Source organism: Halichoerus grypus, chromosome 14 (genome assembly GCF_964656455.1).
Source record: "Halichoerus grypus chromosome 14, mHalGry1.hap1.1, whole genome shotgun sequence".
Classification (NCBI taxonomy): Eukaryota; Metazoa; Chordata; class Mammalia; order Carnivora; family Phocidae; genus Halichoerus; species Halichoerus grypus.
Window position 1 is genome coordinate 42,372,312 of NC_135725.1, and position 19,351 is coordinate 42,391,662.

Sequence of the window (19,351 nt, forward strand, 5' to 3'; positions counted from 1 at the left end):
TTCTGAAGGTGGATTATTACTGTATTGGTTACTGTGAAAGTGTCCATAGATGGGAAATATCAGGTGATAAAATCTGGAAAAAGAGTTAAATAAACAGCCACTTTCTATTTATACAGCTGTTGACATTCTGGGGTAAACTTTGCACAACTGTTTTGGGAACACTGCTATGTAACATATTACTGAGAAATCTCTAGGATGCACTTTTGTGACAGTTCCTCCCCTGTTTTTCTTGTCCATTTTAGTGGACTAAATTTTGTGTATCCAAGTTTTTCTGCTTGACTAATTCCTTTAAGTTCACTTATGTCCTCTGAGCTAGATCTATTCTATTTTGAGGAGGAAGTAACGTAGTTGGAGGTGTTTTTTGGCCCAGTCCTTCAGCAGTGTACACATCTGTTTTCATAACTTTTGTGAAACTTTTGGAATAGGCCCATGGAGGCCACGGGAGCAGATGTGGTGTGGAGAACAAATGTGGTCTGGATATGTTTGGCTAGTTCTGCTGCTGAATTGGAGTTGGCAGCTCATACCCTGTGTTGTGATGAAATAACACGTAACAAAGGGAGGAACAGGAGACATCCTTCCCTGTTTTACCTTCTTCACAGACAAATGCCCCCTTTTCTTAAGTGGAGTAGATTATCTAATTGGGCTTAACGTGATTTAATGAGATACAAATCGTAAAATAAAAAAATAGTCATGATGAACATGTAGTATTTACTGAAATAAAAATCCCATGGTGGTATTTTGCGGTAGGAAAGGGCATGAAAATCAGCTAATAAATGACAAAATACGTGCTCATTTTGTGTTATACAAAGAACTCCTTTGTTCATAATGTTGGGAACAAACAGAGTAGAGTGTAATAGTTGTATTCTAGGCAAACCTGTATATACTTAAATTGACTTGTGGTATATATGAATGTGTGTTGGATTGTGTATTTTAACCTGAATCCCATTATGATTTCTGCCCTTGCGTTGTTGATTACATTAGGACTGGATCCTAATGAGACAGTTTATGATTGTACTGGTTCTCTTAGGCAGTATTGGAAAAAAATTTTTTTGTGAACAGCACATTGATGTGCCTTTAGCACCCTCTGCTGGATATAAGAATTAATTCACCAGACTCGAAGATTAAAAAAATATTTATTAGGAGGGCTTTAATTTAATTATGTCTATCAACAAAGCCTACTCTTGAAAGGAGTTTGTTTAAAGATTTGAAGATTTTGTTGTTGTTGTTGTTGTCCTTACTGATGAATCAATAGTTTTAGTAGTAATAGTTTATAAAGTTGTTTTCTTCTGGACATTTCATTCAAAGCAGGAAGGTATGAAAATAAAGATGTAATCTCTGGTCTAGGGCAGGAATTTCAGAACCTATTCTTGGTTTTGGTCTCGGGCAGGAATAACAGAACCTATTCTTGACTTTTGGAGTGAAAATCAGATAATTAATTAATATGACATAACATACACATAAGAAATGAAAAGACTTGAATTGTTGAATCTTTTATCATGGAATGACTGAATATTCTGTGTTTTAATAAAATGTAAGACTATTATTTTGATAAGAGAAGCTTTATGCATATGCTTTTTGGAATCTGAAAAGAAAATGAACATTAGACTGGTTTCCTCCCTCTGTCTTTCTTAACTTTTTGCTAGTTCTAGTTTTTTATTCTCAATGCCTATAGGCTATTTTCTTGTCACTGGTTAGACTTCTGACTTACAGAATCTAAGACGAGCATACTGAGAAGTCATTTTTAATTTTTTGAGGCCAGGAACTTCATTTTTTAGGGTTTACATTAAAAAATTTTGTTTTAAACTAGTATTGGGCTTACCTAGAGTAGTGCTCATTTTAATCTGGCTAAACATAATTTTTCTGCTGTAATAGGTACCATGCTTTAGACCTAATATTAGTGGGGATCCCTTGTTCTAAGGACTCAAAGTCAGCATTTAGAGGGAACTTTTCTTCACAAATCAAGAAGCTTGACTTAGGTGGCTGTCACTTCTTTGACATTGTGGTTCTTACCCTCAGGATTCTTTTATCTTTTATTGAGATATATTTCACATATCATAACATTCATCCTTTTAAAGTATACAATTCAGTGGTTTTTAGTATATTCACAGAGTTGTGCAACCATTACCACTATCTAATTCCAGAACATTCTCATCACCCCAATAAGAAACTTCATGTCTGTTAGCAGTCACTGCCCGTTCCTCCCTCCCACCCTAGCTGCTGGCAACCACTAACACACTTTCTATCCCTATGGATTTGCCTGTTCTGGACATTTCATATAAATGTCGTCTTTTGTGTCTAGTTTCTTTCACTTAACATATATTTTCAAGGTTCATCTATGTCATAGCATGTATTGGTACTTAATTTTTTTTTTTTTTGGCTGAATAACATTCCATTGTAGGGATATACCATATTTTGTTCAGTTGATGGACATTTAGGTTGTTTCTACCTTTTGGCTATTATGAAAAATGCTGATATGAACATTTGTGTATAAGTCTTTGTTTGAACGTTTTTATTTCTCTGGAGTATATATCCAGGAGTGGAAATGCTGGATCATATGGTAACTCTGTTTAATTTTTTAAGAAACCGACAAACTGTTTTCCATAGTGGTGGCACCAGTTTACATTCCCACCAGTAATGTATGAGGTTTCCAATTTCTCTACATCCTTGCCAGTACTTGTTATTTTCCATTTTTTAAATTATAGCTAGCCTAGTGTGCATGAAGATATATCTCTTTGTGGTTTGGGTGTGCATTTCCCTGATAACTAATAACATTGGCCATCATTTCATATACTTACTGGCCATTTTCATATCTTCTTTGGAGAGATGTCTATTTAAGCCCTTTACTCATTTACTTTTTATTTATTTTATTTTAAAAAATATTTTATATATTTGAGAGAGAGCGAGAGAGATTGAGTGAGTGAGGGGAGGGGCAGAGGGAGAAGCAGACACTTAACTGACTGAGCCACTCAGGCTCTCCTACTCATTTTTTAAAGAATTGAATTGTTTATCTTTTTATTGTAAGAGTTCTTCGTATATTTTGCATACTAGACTCTTATCAGATACATGATTATCTTCTCCTGTCCTCTAGGTTGCCTTCACTTTTTGATAAAGTTCTCTGATGCTCAAAATTTAAAATTTTGATGAAGTCTAATTTATCTATTTTTTTTTCTTTTGTGGCTCATGCTTTTGGTGTCATATTTCAGAATCTGTTGCCAAATCATGAGGTCATTCTATGTTTTCTTCTAAGAGTTTTATGGTTTTAGCTTTTATATTTGGCCATTGATCCTTTTTAATTCATTTTTATATATGATGTGAGGTAGGGATCCAAATTGATTTTTTTGCATGTGTATATATCTCATTGTCTCAGCACTGCTTAATGAAAAAATGATTTTTTCTCATTGAATGGTCTTGGTTCTCTTGTCAAAAATCAATTGACCATTGATACATGGGTTTATTTCTGGACTCTCACTTCTTTTCTTTGGATCTATATGTCTGTCCTTATGCCAGTTCCACAGTGTTTTGATCACTGTAGCTTTGTAGTTGTATTGAAATCAGGAAATGTGAGTCTTCCAACTTTGTTCTTCCTTTTCAAGATTGTCATGTTAACTTTTTGAGAAGTGCTTTGGTAAAATTGTTTGGCTTTAATCCTGTGTTTTTCACACACTTATAATGATGAAATTGCTTTTTCATATAATAGCTAATTACATCCCATGGGACTAATATTTGGTGTGAAACATGTTTTGAGAAAGGTGGTAGTGAGTATGAAGGGAATATTTGCTTCAATTATCTTAATATTTCAACAATATAGGTAGGAATTGATTGATTTAAACTCCCACCTTCCCACTGACTTTTTCTGCTTAGGTATGAACGGCTTAATTCATTCTAATGATTTTTTGTCATCAAAATATAATTTTGTTAGGTAAATAATGATACCAGCACCATACTTTCCCACCATACTTCCTTTGCTTTGGTTTCCGTTTAAAAATTTTTTCAATATGGAAAATTTTAATTATGCATGAAAGTAGAGAGAATACTAAAATGAGCCTCATGTGCCTGTCACTCAGCTTTAACAATGATCAACTAAAGGCCAGTATTATTTCATGAATATCAACTTCCTTTGTAACTCCCAGCTTGATTATTTGAAAGCAAATCCAGACATCATATAATTTCATCCATGAGCACTTTAAGAATATATTTCAAAAAGATAGGAGTTTAAAAAAATACCAATTATTAAACTTTTTTAAAGTAAGCTCTACACCCAATGTGGGGCTTGAACTCATGACCCTGAGATCAAGAGTTGTATAATCTACCAACTGAGCCAGCCAAGCACCTCAATACCAATTATAACTACACCTAAAAAAGTAATAAATAACTCCTTAGTTTTATATTTTTCATTTCCAGTTTTTTTGAATCTCAAGTCTTGAGCTATCAGACTAAATTATGAATATTTACCAGTTTCGTCTTTCAGTGGAATGCCTGTTATTTCAAAATACTCTAGTAGTATAGGATATAAATGTCAGATTTTACCTTTAAAGATATTATACTCTACTAACTTAAAAAATCATTTTATTGTTTTGGGTTTAAATTATCTTTAGACCCAAAAGATCACATTTGGACTTATTGCTTTGTCTGCCTTCTAGAAAAAAGTCTTTTCTAGTAACTCATTAAGAGAGTTAACTCATTAAGAAATATTATTGACAGGGTTGCAAAATCTAAGTAAAGCAAATAAGTCAGTGTAAAAAAATATTTTGTGAGTTTCATATCTGTGAAACACAGAGTGATTGAATCCCGAAGCAAAATTGCTTCTTGATTATGAAGGCCATTAGTAGCAAGAGGTATCTACAAAGGCCTCTAGAGAAGAAGGAATATTTGTGTTTATACTCTACTCTGTAATAAGATATTACAGGAATCTCCTTCGCTCAAAAAGTGTAGTCATTTATTATTCACAGACGGCTTGTTTGTGAATTATCCAGTTTTTACTTATGCTCCTTCTTGCTGAGATTCTGTAAAAAAAAAAAAAAATTGTGGAAGGAAAGAGGAAAAACCAATTAATCAAGTTGTGTATTTAAAAAAAACTTCAGCTTAGGCTAAATGATAAAGTAAAGATAATTAATAGAAACTTATTTCTTGTCCAGAAGTTACTTGAAAAGGAAATCTAATTAGTAATTCCTTACTCCATCATTGTTGAACCATCTTTATTTGACAGGTAGGACTCTAGGCATGGCTTTGCTACTGTTATCCTGAGACATCTGCAGTGGGGGTCCCTGTAGCACTACTTGCTCAGCCCCCAACAGGCTTTTGGTCATGACCAGTTCCCTCTTTGGGACTAGGAATCCAGTGCTTCCCAGGCTTGCATTTTCTCAACAGAACTGGCATTCAGAAATAAGGCTCCTGACTTCTGATTCTGGCCAGAAGTTTACTCTTGCCTAAAAATTGATAAAGTAGACTTCATCATAATGAAAACTTTTGCTTTGTGAAAGACACTGTTAACAGTATGAAGATACAAGCTGTAGGCTTGGAGTAAATACTTGCAAATCACATATCCAGTAAATGACTTGCATGCAGATTATATAAACTCAAAACTCAATAAGAAAACAAACAACCCAGTTAAAAAATGGGGAAAAGATCTGAACAGATACTTCGCCAAAGAAGATATACAGATGGTAAATAAATATATGAGAAGATGCTCAATTCATTAGGGAAATGCAAATTGAAACTGAAATGGAATGCCATTACATGCCTGTTTGAATGTCTTAAGCCCCCTCCTCCCCCTAAACGAAAAAGCAAAAATTGACCATGCCAAGTGTTGGTGAGGTTGTATAAAATTATAAGCAATTTGGAAAAGTTTGGGAGTTTCATAAAACATTAAACATACACCCACCATATGACCCCATCATTCTTCCCTTCGCTTTTTACCTCCGAGAAATCAAAGTGTTTGCCCATGCAAACACTTGTACACAAAGGCTCGTAGCAGTTTCATTTGTAATAGCACAAACTGGAAACAACTCAAATGTACATCAACTGGTGAACAGATAAATCGGTGTGGTGTATCAACACAGTGGAACTCTTTAACAATAAAAAGGAATAAACTATTGATAAATGCAACCACATGGTGAATCTCAAAATAGTTATGCTGGGAGAAAGAAGCCAGGCAATAAAGAGTACATGCTGTATGACTCAATTTATATGAAATTCTGGAAAATACGAAGTGATTGATAGTGACAAAAAACAGATCAGTGGTTACTTGGGGGTGGGGGTAGGGTGGTGAGGGCTGGATGACGAAGTTACCAAGAGATATAAGGAATCTTTTAAGGGTCACAGAGGTATTTCTTATCTTCATTATGGCAGTGATTTCATGGGTGTATATATATATACTTATCAAATTACACACTTTTAAATATGTGCAGTTTATTATATATAGATCATACATCAATAAAAAAGAAAAAAAAAGCAAGGTCTGGAGCATTCTTCCTGAGCATGATTTTCACATGATTTTTTAACATGACTTTTACACTCTTGCAAAAGCAGAAAAAAACGATGCTATAGTAATCTAAAGTGTGATCCATATTCATGTTTTTTAAAAGTTTTTAATTTTAATTCCAGTATAGTTTACATACAGTGCTATATTAGTTTCAGGTGTACAATGTTGTGATTCAACAGTTCTATACACTACTCAGTGCTCATCATGATGGAGTATACTCTTACTCCCCATCACCTATTTCACCCATCCCCCACCCACCTCCCGTCTGGTCACCATCAGTTTGTTCTCTATAGTTAAGTCTGTTTTTTGGCTTGTCTCTCTCTCTTTTTTCCTTTGTTCCTTTGTTTTGTTTCTTAAATTCCATATATGAGTGAAATCATATGGTATTTGTCTTTTTGTAAGTGACTGATTTTGCTTAGCATTATACTCTCTAGCTCCATCCCTGTTGTTGCAAAGATCCATATCTACTTTAAATGCCAACGTTTGTAAGTTTAAACTTTTAATTTGTTTTCAGGCAACTACTCTAAGAGTGAGGAAATTAGAAGAAAATATTGAAGCAGAGAGAGCCGCACATTTGGAATCAAAATTTAATTCTGAAATTATTCAGGTAAAACGTAAACAAAAATTTTTTTGTATGGATTTTATTAAGTTGGGAAAAGCAGCATTCTGTTCAGAGAAGTAAGGTTTACATTTAGAATGGGTAGCATAGGGGCACCTGGGTGGCTCAGTCAGTCAAGGCCCTGACTCTTGGTTTCGGCTCAGGTCATGATCTCAAGGTCGTGGGATCGAGCCCTGCAACGGGTTCCGAGCTCAGTGGAGAGTCTGCTTAGGATTCTCTCCCTCTCCCTTTGCCTCTCCCCCGTGCTTTCTCTCTCTCAAATAAATAAATAAATAAAATTAAAAAAAAAAACGGGTAGCATATTATTAAGACACTCATTACTCTATTTGCTACCAGGATATAGTTGAGGATGGTTTTGTTAGAGAAGGGTTTGACACACTACAGCCCACAGGCCGTATCTCACCCACCGCCTGTTCAAGGGAGGCTTTGTCTTGTCCGTGGGGGTTTTGTGCTGCAGTGGCAAAGGGGGATGGTTATGACAGAGACATTATGGCCTGCAAAGTCCAAAATATTTGTCATCTGGCCTCTTATAGAAAGATTTGCTGATCAGAGTGTTCTTTTCATCAACAGCCATGGGATGAATTTCTTTTTGAGAACATTTAAAAAATATGCACCTTCATTTATTGAGTATATATCCTGTGCACATTGCTTATCACTTGTATTAAGAACTGAAGGTATAAAGGCGAAGAAACTACTCTTGGAACTTACTTCCATTATCAGAAATACTGTATATTTATCTGCATCTATATAGATATACAGATAAATGTATGGATAGAAATATAAAATACTAAAATACTATGAGAGCATAATAAAGATTAAATCTGGAGGGGAATTAATTGAAGGCATCCTAAGGAAAGTGTCCTCCACGTGTTAGAGAATCACAGGTAATTTCTCAGGGAAGTGAAGGCATTCCAACTGGGAGTTGGCAAACTACTGCCCACGGACCACGTCTGGCCCATGGCCAAGTTGTGTATAAAGTTTCATATAAAGTTCCAGAAATCTAAGTTCTTTAATTTAATTTTTTTTAAAGTAGACTCCACACCCAGCATGGGGCTTGAACTCAGAACCCTGAGATCAAGAGTCACAAGCCCTACTGACTGAGCCAGGCGCCCCTCAGTTCCTTAATTTAATTCAGATTTTTTTTTTTCAAGACTTAGACTTTTCCCTTACATTAAATTTTAATTAATACAACTTACAAAAATTTTACGTTATTGTTTAAACAGGTCTTAATATAGGATGCAACTAAACTTATAAGAATTTTATAATAAAAATTTTTAAAACTTTTATCTTTAATGAAATGCCCCCTTTACCTGCAAAATTCTCAGATCCACGTATTTGAGTGTGTTTGTATTTTAAGCAAACTTGTGCAAGTTACGCTTGGAGCCCAATGCGGGGCTTGAACTCACGACCCCGAGATCAAGACCAGAGCTGAGATCAAGAGTCGGACACTTCACCGACTGAGACACCCAGGTGCCCCTAAGCTTTTTTTTTTTTAAATGATTGAATCACCCCAAATGGCATCAATAAGCAATAAGGCAAAAGTTTTAAGTTTATGAAAGAAGTATAATTCAAAATTAAGTTTTTCATTGTAGTTATAATTTATACCTGGGGATATATAGTTAATAGCTACAAAAATAAATATTGTTACATGTATTTTTTTACTCATATAGTTTAAAACTAATATTTGAGGGGTGCCTGGCTGGCTCAGTCTTTAAGTGTCTGCCTTCGGCTGAGGTCATGATCCCAGGGTCCTGGGATCGAGCTCCGCATCGGGCTCCCCGCTCCTCAGGAAGCCTGCTTCTCCCTCTCCCACTCCCCCTGCTTGTGTTCCCTCTCTTGCTGTGTCTCTCTCTGTCAAATAAATAAATAAAATCTTAAAAAAATAAATAAAAAGTAAAATTAATATTTGATATTTAACTTCGTGGTATGACTCAGAAAAAAAGCCAAAGTTTATATTTGAACCATATATCTATAAATATTGACAAGTATTTTCAATGAGGTACATCTAGTTAAATTCAGTTTCAGATTAGTTTAAAAGCAAATGAGACTACTAAATAGTTGTAATTAATCACCATCTTATCATAAACTGTAGTTAAATGTATGTTTGAAGTATTCTGTTGTTAAATTTGTTCTTATAAAAATGAGAAAGAGGAATCAGAGTTGACTCAGAGTTATTAATTTGAAGCCTATTTCTCTTTCAGTTGGATTGATTTATCATTTGTGATTGAGTGTGCTTATTTTCTGAAAGAAGATAGCGATGCAGACAGAAGAAAATGTTTCCTAGATTTATTATTTTACCTGTCAACACTGGTTTTAGACAAAATAGCAAAGAAAAATAAAGTTTAAAAGACCAAATTTGAAAATTTACCAAGCTGTATCTCCAGATCTATTCTATGTCCTTACTTTAGTGTAAGAATGTTTTGATTATTCCAAAATATTTTTGAATAATTACAAATAATAATTCTGGTGCTTATTATTTATATAGGTTAATTTACAAAACATTTTCATGTTGTCCTTTTCTTGGTGATTTCATCTTTCTTACCTCGAATTGTCTTTTGCCATCCCCAGGAGACTTGGTCATAGCTTTTCTCTGATTTCATGGCCCTTTGTGCCTGCTTCTGTGATAGGAAGCACTTACCACATTCTGTCATGGTCTCTCCTCTCCTAAAGACTAGGAGCTCCTCAAAACTAAGACTGTCTATTTTCATGATTATTGTATAATATCTTGAGCACTAGCTCACTGCCTGGCACATATTAAGTGCTTAATAAATATTTACCCAAATATTTATTAAATAAATACTACATATATAATATTAAATATAATATAATATTAAATATATATTAGATGAATATTGTCTCATTAGATCTTTGTAACAACCCTGTAGATAGTCTGTTTATTATTATTACTATTATTTATTGTTTACAGATGAGGAACCTAAGGCCTTTGGAGTTTTAGTAATACGCCAAAGGTCTCATAAGGTAATTTGTAGAGCTGGAAGTTAAATGTGAGCTTTATGGTTCTAAAGCCCATATTCTATTTAGTGTAAATCATTTTCTACCACTCCCCACTTTTTCTGAGCCTTAGCAGTCTATTTTTTTATTTTTAATTTAATTTTCTGAAAAAGGTAAAACATCCACATAGTTCAAAAATCAAAACAATATTAAATGATCGAGAACTCTTGCTTTCACTCCTGTCTCTCCCTTTGCTCTACCCTCTTGCCTGCTACTTAACTTTTTCCACTTGTTTACCCAAAATATAGCATACTACATACACTGATGTGGACTTTGCTTTTTCAGTCTGTGTTAACACCACATGGAGAACCACAGAGAGAACTTCCTTTTCAAAAGTTGTTTTGCAGCTTCTTTTATAGCTGCATATTATTCTTTTATGGGAATGTACTTTATCTGTTCTACTGTCGATGTTTACATGGAATCTACTTTTCAAAGTGTTATTTTATGTAAAGTTTCAAGTATATACAAAAGTAGAGGGAATGGTAAAATGAACTCTGCACATAGCCATCACTTCAAGATTTACCTCAGGTTGGGGCACCTGGGTGGCTCAGTCCGTTAAGCATCTGCTTTTGGCTCAGGTCATGATCCCAGGGTCCTGGGATCGAGCCCCGTATTGGGCTCCGTGCTCAGCAGGAGGCCTGCTTCTCCCTCTCCCACTCCCCCTGCTTGTGTTCCCTCTCTCGCTATGTCTCTCTCTGTCAAATAAATAAATAAAATCTTAAAAAAACCAAAAAAGATTTACCTCAGGTCAATTGTGTTTTTTATCTGTTGCACCCATGTGCTTGCTCCCTATCCCCATATCATTTTGAAGCCAATCCTAGATATCATGTAACTACACTCATAAATATTTTAGTCAAATAGTATTATTTGGTAATAAAAGTTTTACTTTTCTACAGTAAAAATCTCTAGGAATAAAAAAGATCTGTTAACTTTCATGGGTTTCTAAAGATGCAAATGTAATGATGTTTCTCATAAGGGAAGAATGCTTCCCTTTTGTTTTCCAAAACCACTAATTTCATTATGTTTTATAAAAGAAGTATCCAAATGGAATAGTAGGTCATAATTTGGCACTTTGATTAGGCATTTCCATAGCACAGTTAACTATTCTTCCACTCTTCCTCCCTTCCGTTAAACACGTTGAGAAAGGGAATACACTGTCTTTTGTTTATTTTCCCTTTTGAACGAAAGCAGAAAGGAAGAAGTGTTTGGGTGAATGATAAACTGCTGCTGATAAAGTCCTCTATTCCATTTGACTAGGCTTTCATGCTAGCATTTCCTTGCTTGTTTTAACTACTTCTCTGTCATCTGGTAGTTACGGATTCGAGACCTTGAAGGTGCTTTGCAGGTAGAAAAGGCCAGCCAAGCAGAAGCTGTTGCAGATTTGGAAATGATCAAGAATGAATTCAAAGAAGTTGAAAGTGCATATGAGCGAGAAAAGCATAACGCACAAGAGAGCTTTGCAAAACTGAGTTTGTAAGTGTTTTACTGTAAAATTCTTTATAAAGAATTTATGAAACTTACATAACTATGAATGTGTAGCATTTTAGATATAGCTCTCATTAATGTCTGTGCTAGATTGGGGATAAAGGATTTTATAAAACATAACTATACTTCTTTGTATAGGTAAATATGGAAATGCTTTTTTGGATTTTGAAGTATCATGGCTATTCCAAGTAGTCTCTGAAATGCAGTTGTTACCCTAGAGAGTAAATATGTTAATGTATTTTGCATTTATTGATGTAATACAGTATCTTTAAAGATCTTGATTTCTAGGCCACCTAAAAAGGCCTGTGTGGAGATGGGTAATGTTTGAGATTTTCTCAAACTGCAGAAATAATAGTAGTAGGGGCTAATACCACAGTGGTTAGTATACATTGTGGCTCATTTGCTTTCTAGCATTGCGTGATTTCATTCAATTTATAGAACACCCCATGAGGTAGCTGCTCCTTTAATCCCTGTTTTACAGGTGTGAAAATTGAGGCTTAATGGGGACACACAACTAGTAAGTGGTAGTCAGGGTCTTTTTGACTCCTACTGATTTTAACCTTTTTCAGTTCAAAAGGCTCTCATCTGGAATGTTCTGTGGGATGCTTTAAGAAGTTTATAATTCTTTAATATGTTTCCAAAAAACTTTATAGTAGATATTTTAAACCATTTCTCCTGGTAGGGTGAAATGCATACCACCATTAGTACGTGACATGATAATAGGTTGGTGCATTAGAGTTAATGTATTTATTTTTAATGTTAGTTTGCATATGACAAATAGATAATGGTTTTCCATTTACAACAATAATATAAAGATTGCTCTTAAAATACTTCATTTAACTTAAGAAATGAATTAAAGTATTATTAAATAGTAGTGATTATTATGGGTGTGGCAAAATCATAAAGATGGCACTTGAAAGACTGACTTGAAAGATTGATGTTGAAAGATAGACTCAAAATGGATGAAAGACCTAAATGTGAGATAAGAATCCATCAAAATCCTAGAGGGGAACACAGGCAGCACCTCTTCAACCTCAGCTACAGCAGCTTCTGGCTAGACATGTCTCCAAAGGCAAGGGAAACAGAGGCAAAAATGAACCATATGGACTTCATCAAGATAAAAAACTTTTGCACAGCAAAGGAAACAGTTGACAAAACCAAAAGACAACCAACAGAATGGGAGAAGGTACTTGCAAATGTCTAATCAGATAAAGGGCTAGTATCCAAAATCTATAAAGAACTTATCATACTTAACAACCAAAGAACAAATAATCCTGTCAAGAAATGGGCAGAAGACATGAACAGACATTTCTGCAAAGAAGACATCCAAATGGCCAACAGACACATGAAAAAGGGCTCAACATCACTTGGCATCAGGGAAATACAGATCAAAACCACAGTGAGATACCATCTCACACCAGTCAGAATGGCTAAAATTAACAAGTCAAGAAATGATAGATGTTGGCAAGGATATGGAGAAAGGGGAACCCTCTTACACTGCTGGTGGGAATGCAAGCTGGTGCAGCCACTCTGGAAAACAGTATGGAGGTTCCTCAAAAAGTTGAAAATAGAGCTACTCTACAATCCACAATTGCACTACTGGGTATTTACCCCAAAGATACAAATGTAGTGATCTGAAGGGACACCTGCACCCCAATGTTTATAGCAGCAATGTCCACAATAGCCAAACTATGGAAAGAGCCCACATGTCCATCGACAGATGAATGGATAAAGAAGATGTGGTGTAGGGGCGCCTGGGTGGCTCAGTCGTTAAGCGTCTGCCTTCGGCTCAGGTCATGATTCCAGGTCCTGGGATCGAGCCCCGCATCGGGCTCCCTGCTCGGCGGGAAGCCTGTTTCTCCCTCTGCCTGCCACTCCCCCTGCTTGTGTTCCTTCTCACGCTGTGTCTCTCTCTGTCAAATAAATAAATAAAATCTTAAAAAAAAAAAAAAAAAAAAAAAAAAAAAAAAAAAAGAAGATGTGGTGTATATATATACAATGGATTACTATTCAGCCATCAAAAGATTGGAATCTTGCCATTTGCAACAACATGGATGGAACTAGAGGGTATTTTGCTAAGCGAAATAAGTCAATCAGAGAAAGACAATTATCATATGATCTCACTCATATATAGAATTTAAGAAACAAAACAGAGGATCATAGGGGAAGAGAGGGAAAAAGAAAACAAGACAAAATCAGAGAGGGAGACAAACCATAAGAGACTCTTAATCATAGGAAACAAACTGAGGGTTGCTGGAGGGGAGGGAGGTGGGGGGATGGCGTAACTGGGTGATGGACATTAAGGAGGGCACGTGATGTAATGAGCACTGGGTGTTATGTAAAACTGATGAATCACTGAATTCTACCTCTGAAACTAATAATATATGTTAGTTAATTGAATTTAAATAAAAAAAGAGACTGATGTTGAAAAATTTTAAATTCTCTGAGATTACTTTTAGTAGTAGTGCTTATAATATTTTAAACCAGTAATTCTTTTTTTTAATAAAGATTTTATTTATTTGAGAGAGACAGAGAGCATGAGCACAAGCAGGAAGAGGGGCAGAGGGAGAGGGAGAAGCAGACTACCCGCTGAGCAGGGAACCGGACGCCGGGCTTGATCCCAGGATCCCAAGATCATGACCTGAGGCAAACTCAGATGCTTAACCGACTAAACCACCCATGCGCCCCTAAACCAGTAATTCTGAACTGAATTTTTTTGCTTCCTCTGGGATGACTTAGATGACATTCTGTGAATGTTATTCTTAAGACTTATCCTCTTTATTTCCTTTGAACCATTGTTTGAATCTGTCCATTTATATATAAATATGTTTGAAGGGGCTTTACGTAGAATATAGTGCAGGCTTCTTTACTGTTGCTTTGAGGTGATGATTAGGACCTACAAGTGAAACTGTTAGAAGTCAGACTGTACTCCCAACAGTTAAAGCTCTCAATAATGAAATAATTGGCTTCTTTGGGGAACCTCGTGAATCTCCTGCCTTGGGAAGTTCAGAACAGAAAGTGGCTGATTCTTTACATGGATATTGAAGAAGAGAGTCCTGCAAAAGTTGGACTAGAGGAATTTTAAAGGACCTGCTAACAATTAAGCTTAAGATTTTTTTTTTCTGGGGCGCCTGGGTGGCTCAGTCGTTGAGCGTCTGCCTTCAGCTCAGGTCATGATCCCAGGGTCCTGGGATGGAGCCCCGCATCGGGCTCCCTGCTCAGCGGGGAGCCTGCTTCTCCCTCTCCCACTTCCCCTGCTTGTGTTCCCTCTGTGTCTCTCTCTGTCAAATAAATAAATAAAATCTTAAAAAAAAAAAAAAGATTTTTTTTTTCTAAATAAACTCTACCCACAACGTGGGGCTCGAACTCATGACCCCAAATCAAGAGTTGCATGCTTCACTGACTGAGCCAGCTAGAAGCCCCAAGCTCCAAGATTTTAACCTGTATGCTTTGCTTTCTTTTTTTTTTTTATTTAAATTCTAGTTAGTTGACATACAGTTCAATATTGGTTCAGGAGTGGAGTTCAGTGATTCATCATTTACATATAACACCCAGTGCTCATCACAACAAGTGCCCTCTTTAATACCCATCACCCGTCTATCCCATCCAACCTATGTACTTTTCTAATCAGACCCCAAGGCAAATTTTTCCCTTAAATTTGTTTTTCTATTATTTGTGTTTTGGTGCTTGAAAAATTTTATGCATATTTTGTATTCCAATAAGTATCAACTAACAATTCTAAATATTAGTTACATATTCCAACTAAGCACCAGCTAACAATCCTAAATACTTCAACATAACATCCCTTATCTGTTCTTTATCCCTATATAATTGTGCTATAATAATAAAGTTAATAATAATAAACAATAAAAATTAAATAATAATTAAAACCCAATATTCATTCCTGCAACTCAGTTCCTATGACTTCTCTTCCCCATCTCATCTTCCTTTTCTCTTTATATACTGTGACCACTACTTCTGTTCCAATGATGTGTGGTATTAGAAGGAATGATACGACATGAGGGGTGATTGGTTCAGTTATTTCATTTTCTATTTGTGTTTCTGACTTTCTTCAGAATCTTCCTTAAAAAACATTTTAAAACGTTTTAGAGTCACAAACTCTCAAATATTAACTCTAAGTTTTGGATAATGTGTTCCAAAGAAACTTGGTTGATTTTAGGCCGTTAGGCCTTTAAGGTAAATGATATCTTTAATTTACAACTCTGAGAGCAGGAAGTTTTAGGGTAGGGTTGTTTTTTGTCTTAAGTATTTTATTTATTTCTTTGAGAGCGAGAAAGAGAGAGAGTACAAGCAGGGGGAGCGGCAGGCAGAGGGAGAAGCAGGCTCCCCGCTGAGCAGGGAGCCCGATGTGGGACTCGATCCCAGGACCCCAGGATCATGACCTGAGCCAAAAGCAGACACTTAACAAACTGAGCCACCCAGGCGCCCCCTGGTTTTTTTTTTTAAAGATTTACTTTATTTATTTATTTGAGAGAGAGAGAGAAAGAGAAAGAGTGAGCAGGAGGGAGAGGGAGAGAGAATCTGAAGCAGACTCCACGCTGAGCACAGAGCCCGATGCCAGACTCGATCCCACTACCATGAGATTATGACCTGAACTGAAACCAAGAGTTGGATGCTTAACCAACTGAGCCACCCAGGCACCCCTAGGACATTGTTTTACCTGTTGGATAGAACTAACTTAGCAACTGGTAATAATGATGTTATAGAGAAAATGCTGCCTGAACTTTGCCCGTGGTTAAGTTTCTTAAGCTTGTTTTTTCCCCGGGTGGATCTAGGTCAGGAGAAAAAAGCTATGTGTGTAGTTTGGATTTATAATTTTGGTCAACAGTTTCATAACAGTGAACTTTCCTGCATGAAATTATTTTAGATGGAATATATATATGTATACATATGTTTTAGATGTATACATATATTTTATAAATATAAATATATTTATATATATTTTACATATATATATTTTAAAGATCTCAGCTAAGAATTTTTTAAATTTTATTTTATTATGTTATGTTAATCACCATACATTACATCATTAGTTTTTGATGTAGTTGTCCATGATTCATTGTTTGCGTATAACACCCAGTGCTCCATTCAGTACGTACCCTCTTTAATACCCATCACCGGGCTAACCCATCCCCCCGCCCCCCTCCCCTCTAGAACCCTCAGTTTGTTTCTCAGAGTCCATAGTCTCTCATGATTCGTCTCCCCCTCCGATTTCCCCCTGCTTCATTTTTCCTTTCCTACTATCTTCTGGTTTTTTTTTTTTTTTTTAGCATATAATGTATTATTTGTTTCAGAGGTGCAGGTCTGTGATTCATCAGTCTTACACAATTCACAGCACTCACCATAGCACATACCCTCCCCAATGTCTATCACCCAGCCCCCCCATCCCTCCCACCCCCCACCACTCCAGCAACCCTCAGTTTGTTTCCTGAGATTAAGAATTCCTCATATTAGTGAGATCATATGATACATGTCTTTCTCTGATTGACTTATTTCGCTTTCAGCTAAGAATTTGATAACAGTAACAGGCTATTTTAACAAATATGTATCTTATATATAAAATTTTAGATAGGATATACATCTGTTCTGTATTTCTGTAATCAAATTTTCTTAGTTATAAATCTTTTTTTTGCATCTCAAAGTTACAGTATGAAACTAAAGCTTTTCAATAATATTTTTATTTTAGTTTTCTGTATGCCAGGTGTTCATTAGCTGTGGTAAATGATTGCTGGGCAGTGATGGGGGAAGGAGCTCATGGTAACTTTAAATCCATTTTAAAATTAAATTAAATTTGGGGCGCCTGGGTGGCTCAGTCGTTAAGTGTCTGCCTTCGGCTCAGGTCATGATCCCAGGGTCCTGGGATCGAGCCCTGCATCGGGCTCCCTGCTCCGCGGGAAGCCTGCTTCCCCCTCTCCCACTCCCCCTGCTTGTGTTCCCTCTCTCGCTGTGTCTCTCTCTGTCAAATAAATAAAATCTTTAAAAAAAAAAAATTAAATTAAATTTAAAACAGCACTAGTCAAAGATATGATACTGAATGGACTGAATCTCAATTTATTTATTTCATTACACTCAATATTTAGGAGCTTCTTTATTTTTCTAAATATATCATCCAAACGTATAAAAATAACAAAAGTATTATAATTTATTAGCAGTATTGTGTATATTCTGGATAAAAGACCAAAGATGGTTATTTGTTAAAGTAGCCTGTGGTGAAGTTCTTAGTTGAGCTCTTTTAGAAAAATAATAGAATGGGAATCCAGTAGGAAAGAAGGCATCTTAACTACAGGTTTCCTTCCTCTCCCTTTGTTTTCTTACCTAAATCCTCCACCTGTCAAGTTCTGGCGCTTCTCCATTGGAATTCAGAGTCGGGGCTCCCTTTAACCTTGGTTATACTCCCAGCAGACTCCTTGCCCTTGGTGGGGCTTTGCCAGAAACCTAGGAGCCGACGACTTCCAGGGTTGTGTGTGACATTGCTGACAGCGAGGAGTGTCCCCCTATTTCAGTGGACCCAGTTCGAGCTTGAACCCAGCACCAAATGATGGAGGCATTTAATTTTATATTTGCTGAGTGGTAATAATTTTTAATTAAAATTGTGACTTTATCAAATTAGCTTGTACATAGTCTAAAAAATAAAATAGCCCTGCAAGGTCAACAGTTTCATTCTCCTTGCTCTCTACTACCTGTTTCCACTTCCTCGAGGCAACCGCTTTTAATTCTTATTGCTGTTTCTTCTGATGTTTAACTTCCTGTTTCTGAATAACATGCATATCCTGCCATGTTTTCAATTTCCACTGCTGGATATTATCTGTTGCCCCCCACCCCACCCCCCGCCGCTTACTTATTATCTCTATTGTATCCTTCTCCCACACAGCACAACTTATTCTTCCCCTCCCCCCTCCTTTCTTTGGGGTTCTATTTTGGGGTATTTTTTCTATAACTTATTTTTCTTGGTAAGTCATCTTTATTTTTCTTCCTAGCACAGCTTATTATATTCTTTGTTGTTTATTGTCTTTCCTCTTATGTGGACAGGAACTTTGTTTTGTGCATCGCTCTCTCCCAATGCCTAGAATAGTGCCTGGCACATAGGAGGCGGTAAATAAAGATTTGGCTGAATTATCAAATGAATGAATAGTTAGTAATTGCCTCATTTTATTTTATTTATTATTTATTTATATATTATTTATTTATTTATTTTTAGAGAGGGAGAAAGAGGGAGGGGAGAGGGGCAGAGGGAGAGGGAGAGAGACTCTTAAGCAGGCTCCACACCTAGCACAGAGCTGGACATGGGGCTAAATCTCACAACCTGAGATCATGACCCGATCCAAAATCAAGAGTTAGACGCTTAACCGACTGAGCCACCCAGGTACCCCAGTAATTGCCTCATTTTAAATTGGATTAGTTTATATGCACCAATCACTGAATTACTATTAAACTCTCTTAACAGGACTGAAAAATCCCTCATTATGTTCCTATACCTCAGCATTCTATCATTTTAAGTTTCTTGTAAGAGACACCCATCCTGGACTCTTCCCTCTACCTTCTCCTTTCTGGATGAATTGTTTTTTAGGCTCCCTGCCACTGTCATCCCTAGGACTTCCCATCACCATCTTCCTTGGGATGCCCTCTGCTTCTCTTCTATATTGGGTCTCTTGTTGCTGGTCTCATGCCTTCCTTCCTGTTTGACTTACTCCCTTCTAGGGTAGCTTCTTGAGAAATTCTACATCAGATGAAAA

General features: G+C 36.2%; 1 protein-coding gene across 1 annotated transcript in view; it reads left to right on the forward strand.

Moving 5' to 3' along the window:
- CCDC171 (coiled-coil domain containing 171) overlaps positions 1 to 19,351 on the forward strand; it is a 312,847-nt gene that overhangs the window by 63,158 nt on the left and 230,338 nt on the right. The window contains exons 7-8 of the mRNA XM_078061217.1: positions 6,996 to 7,088; positions 11,425 to 11,585. Of these exons, the coding sequence (XP_077917343.1) occupies positions 6,996 to 7,088; positions 11,425 to 11,585 (254 nt within the window). The remainder of the gene's footprint in view (positions 1 to 6,995; positions 7,089 to 11,424; positions 11,586 to 19,351) is intronic.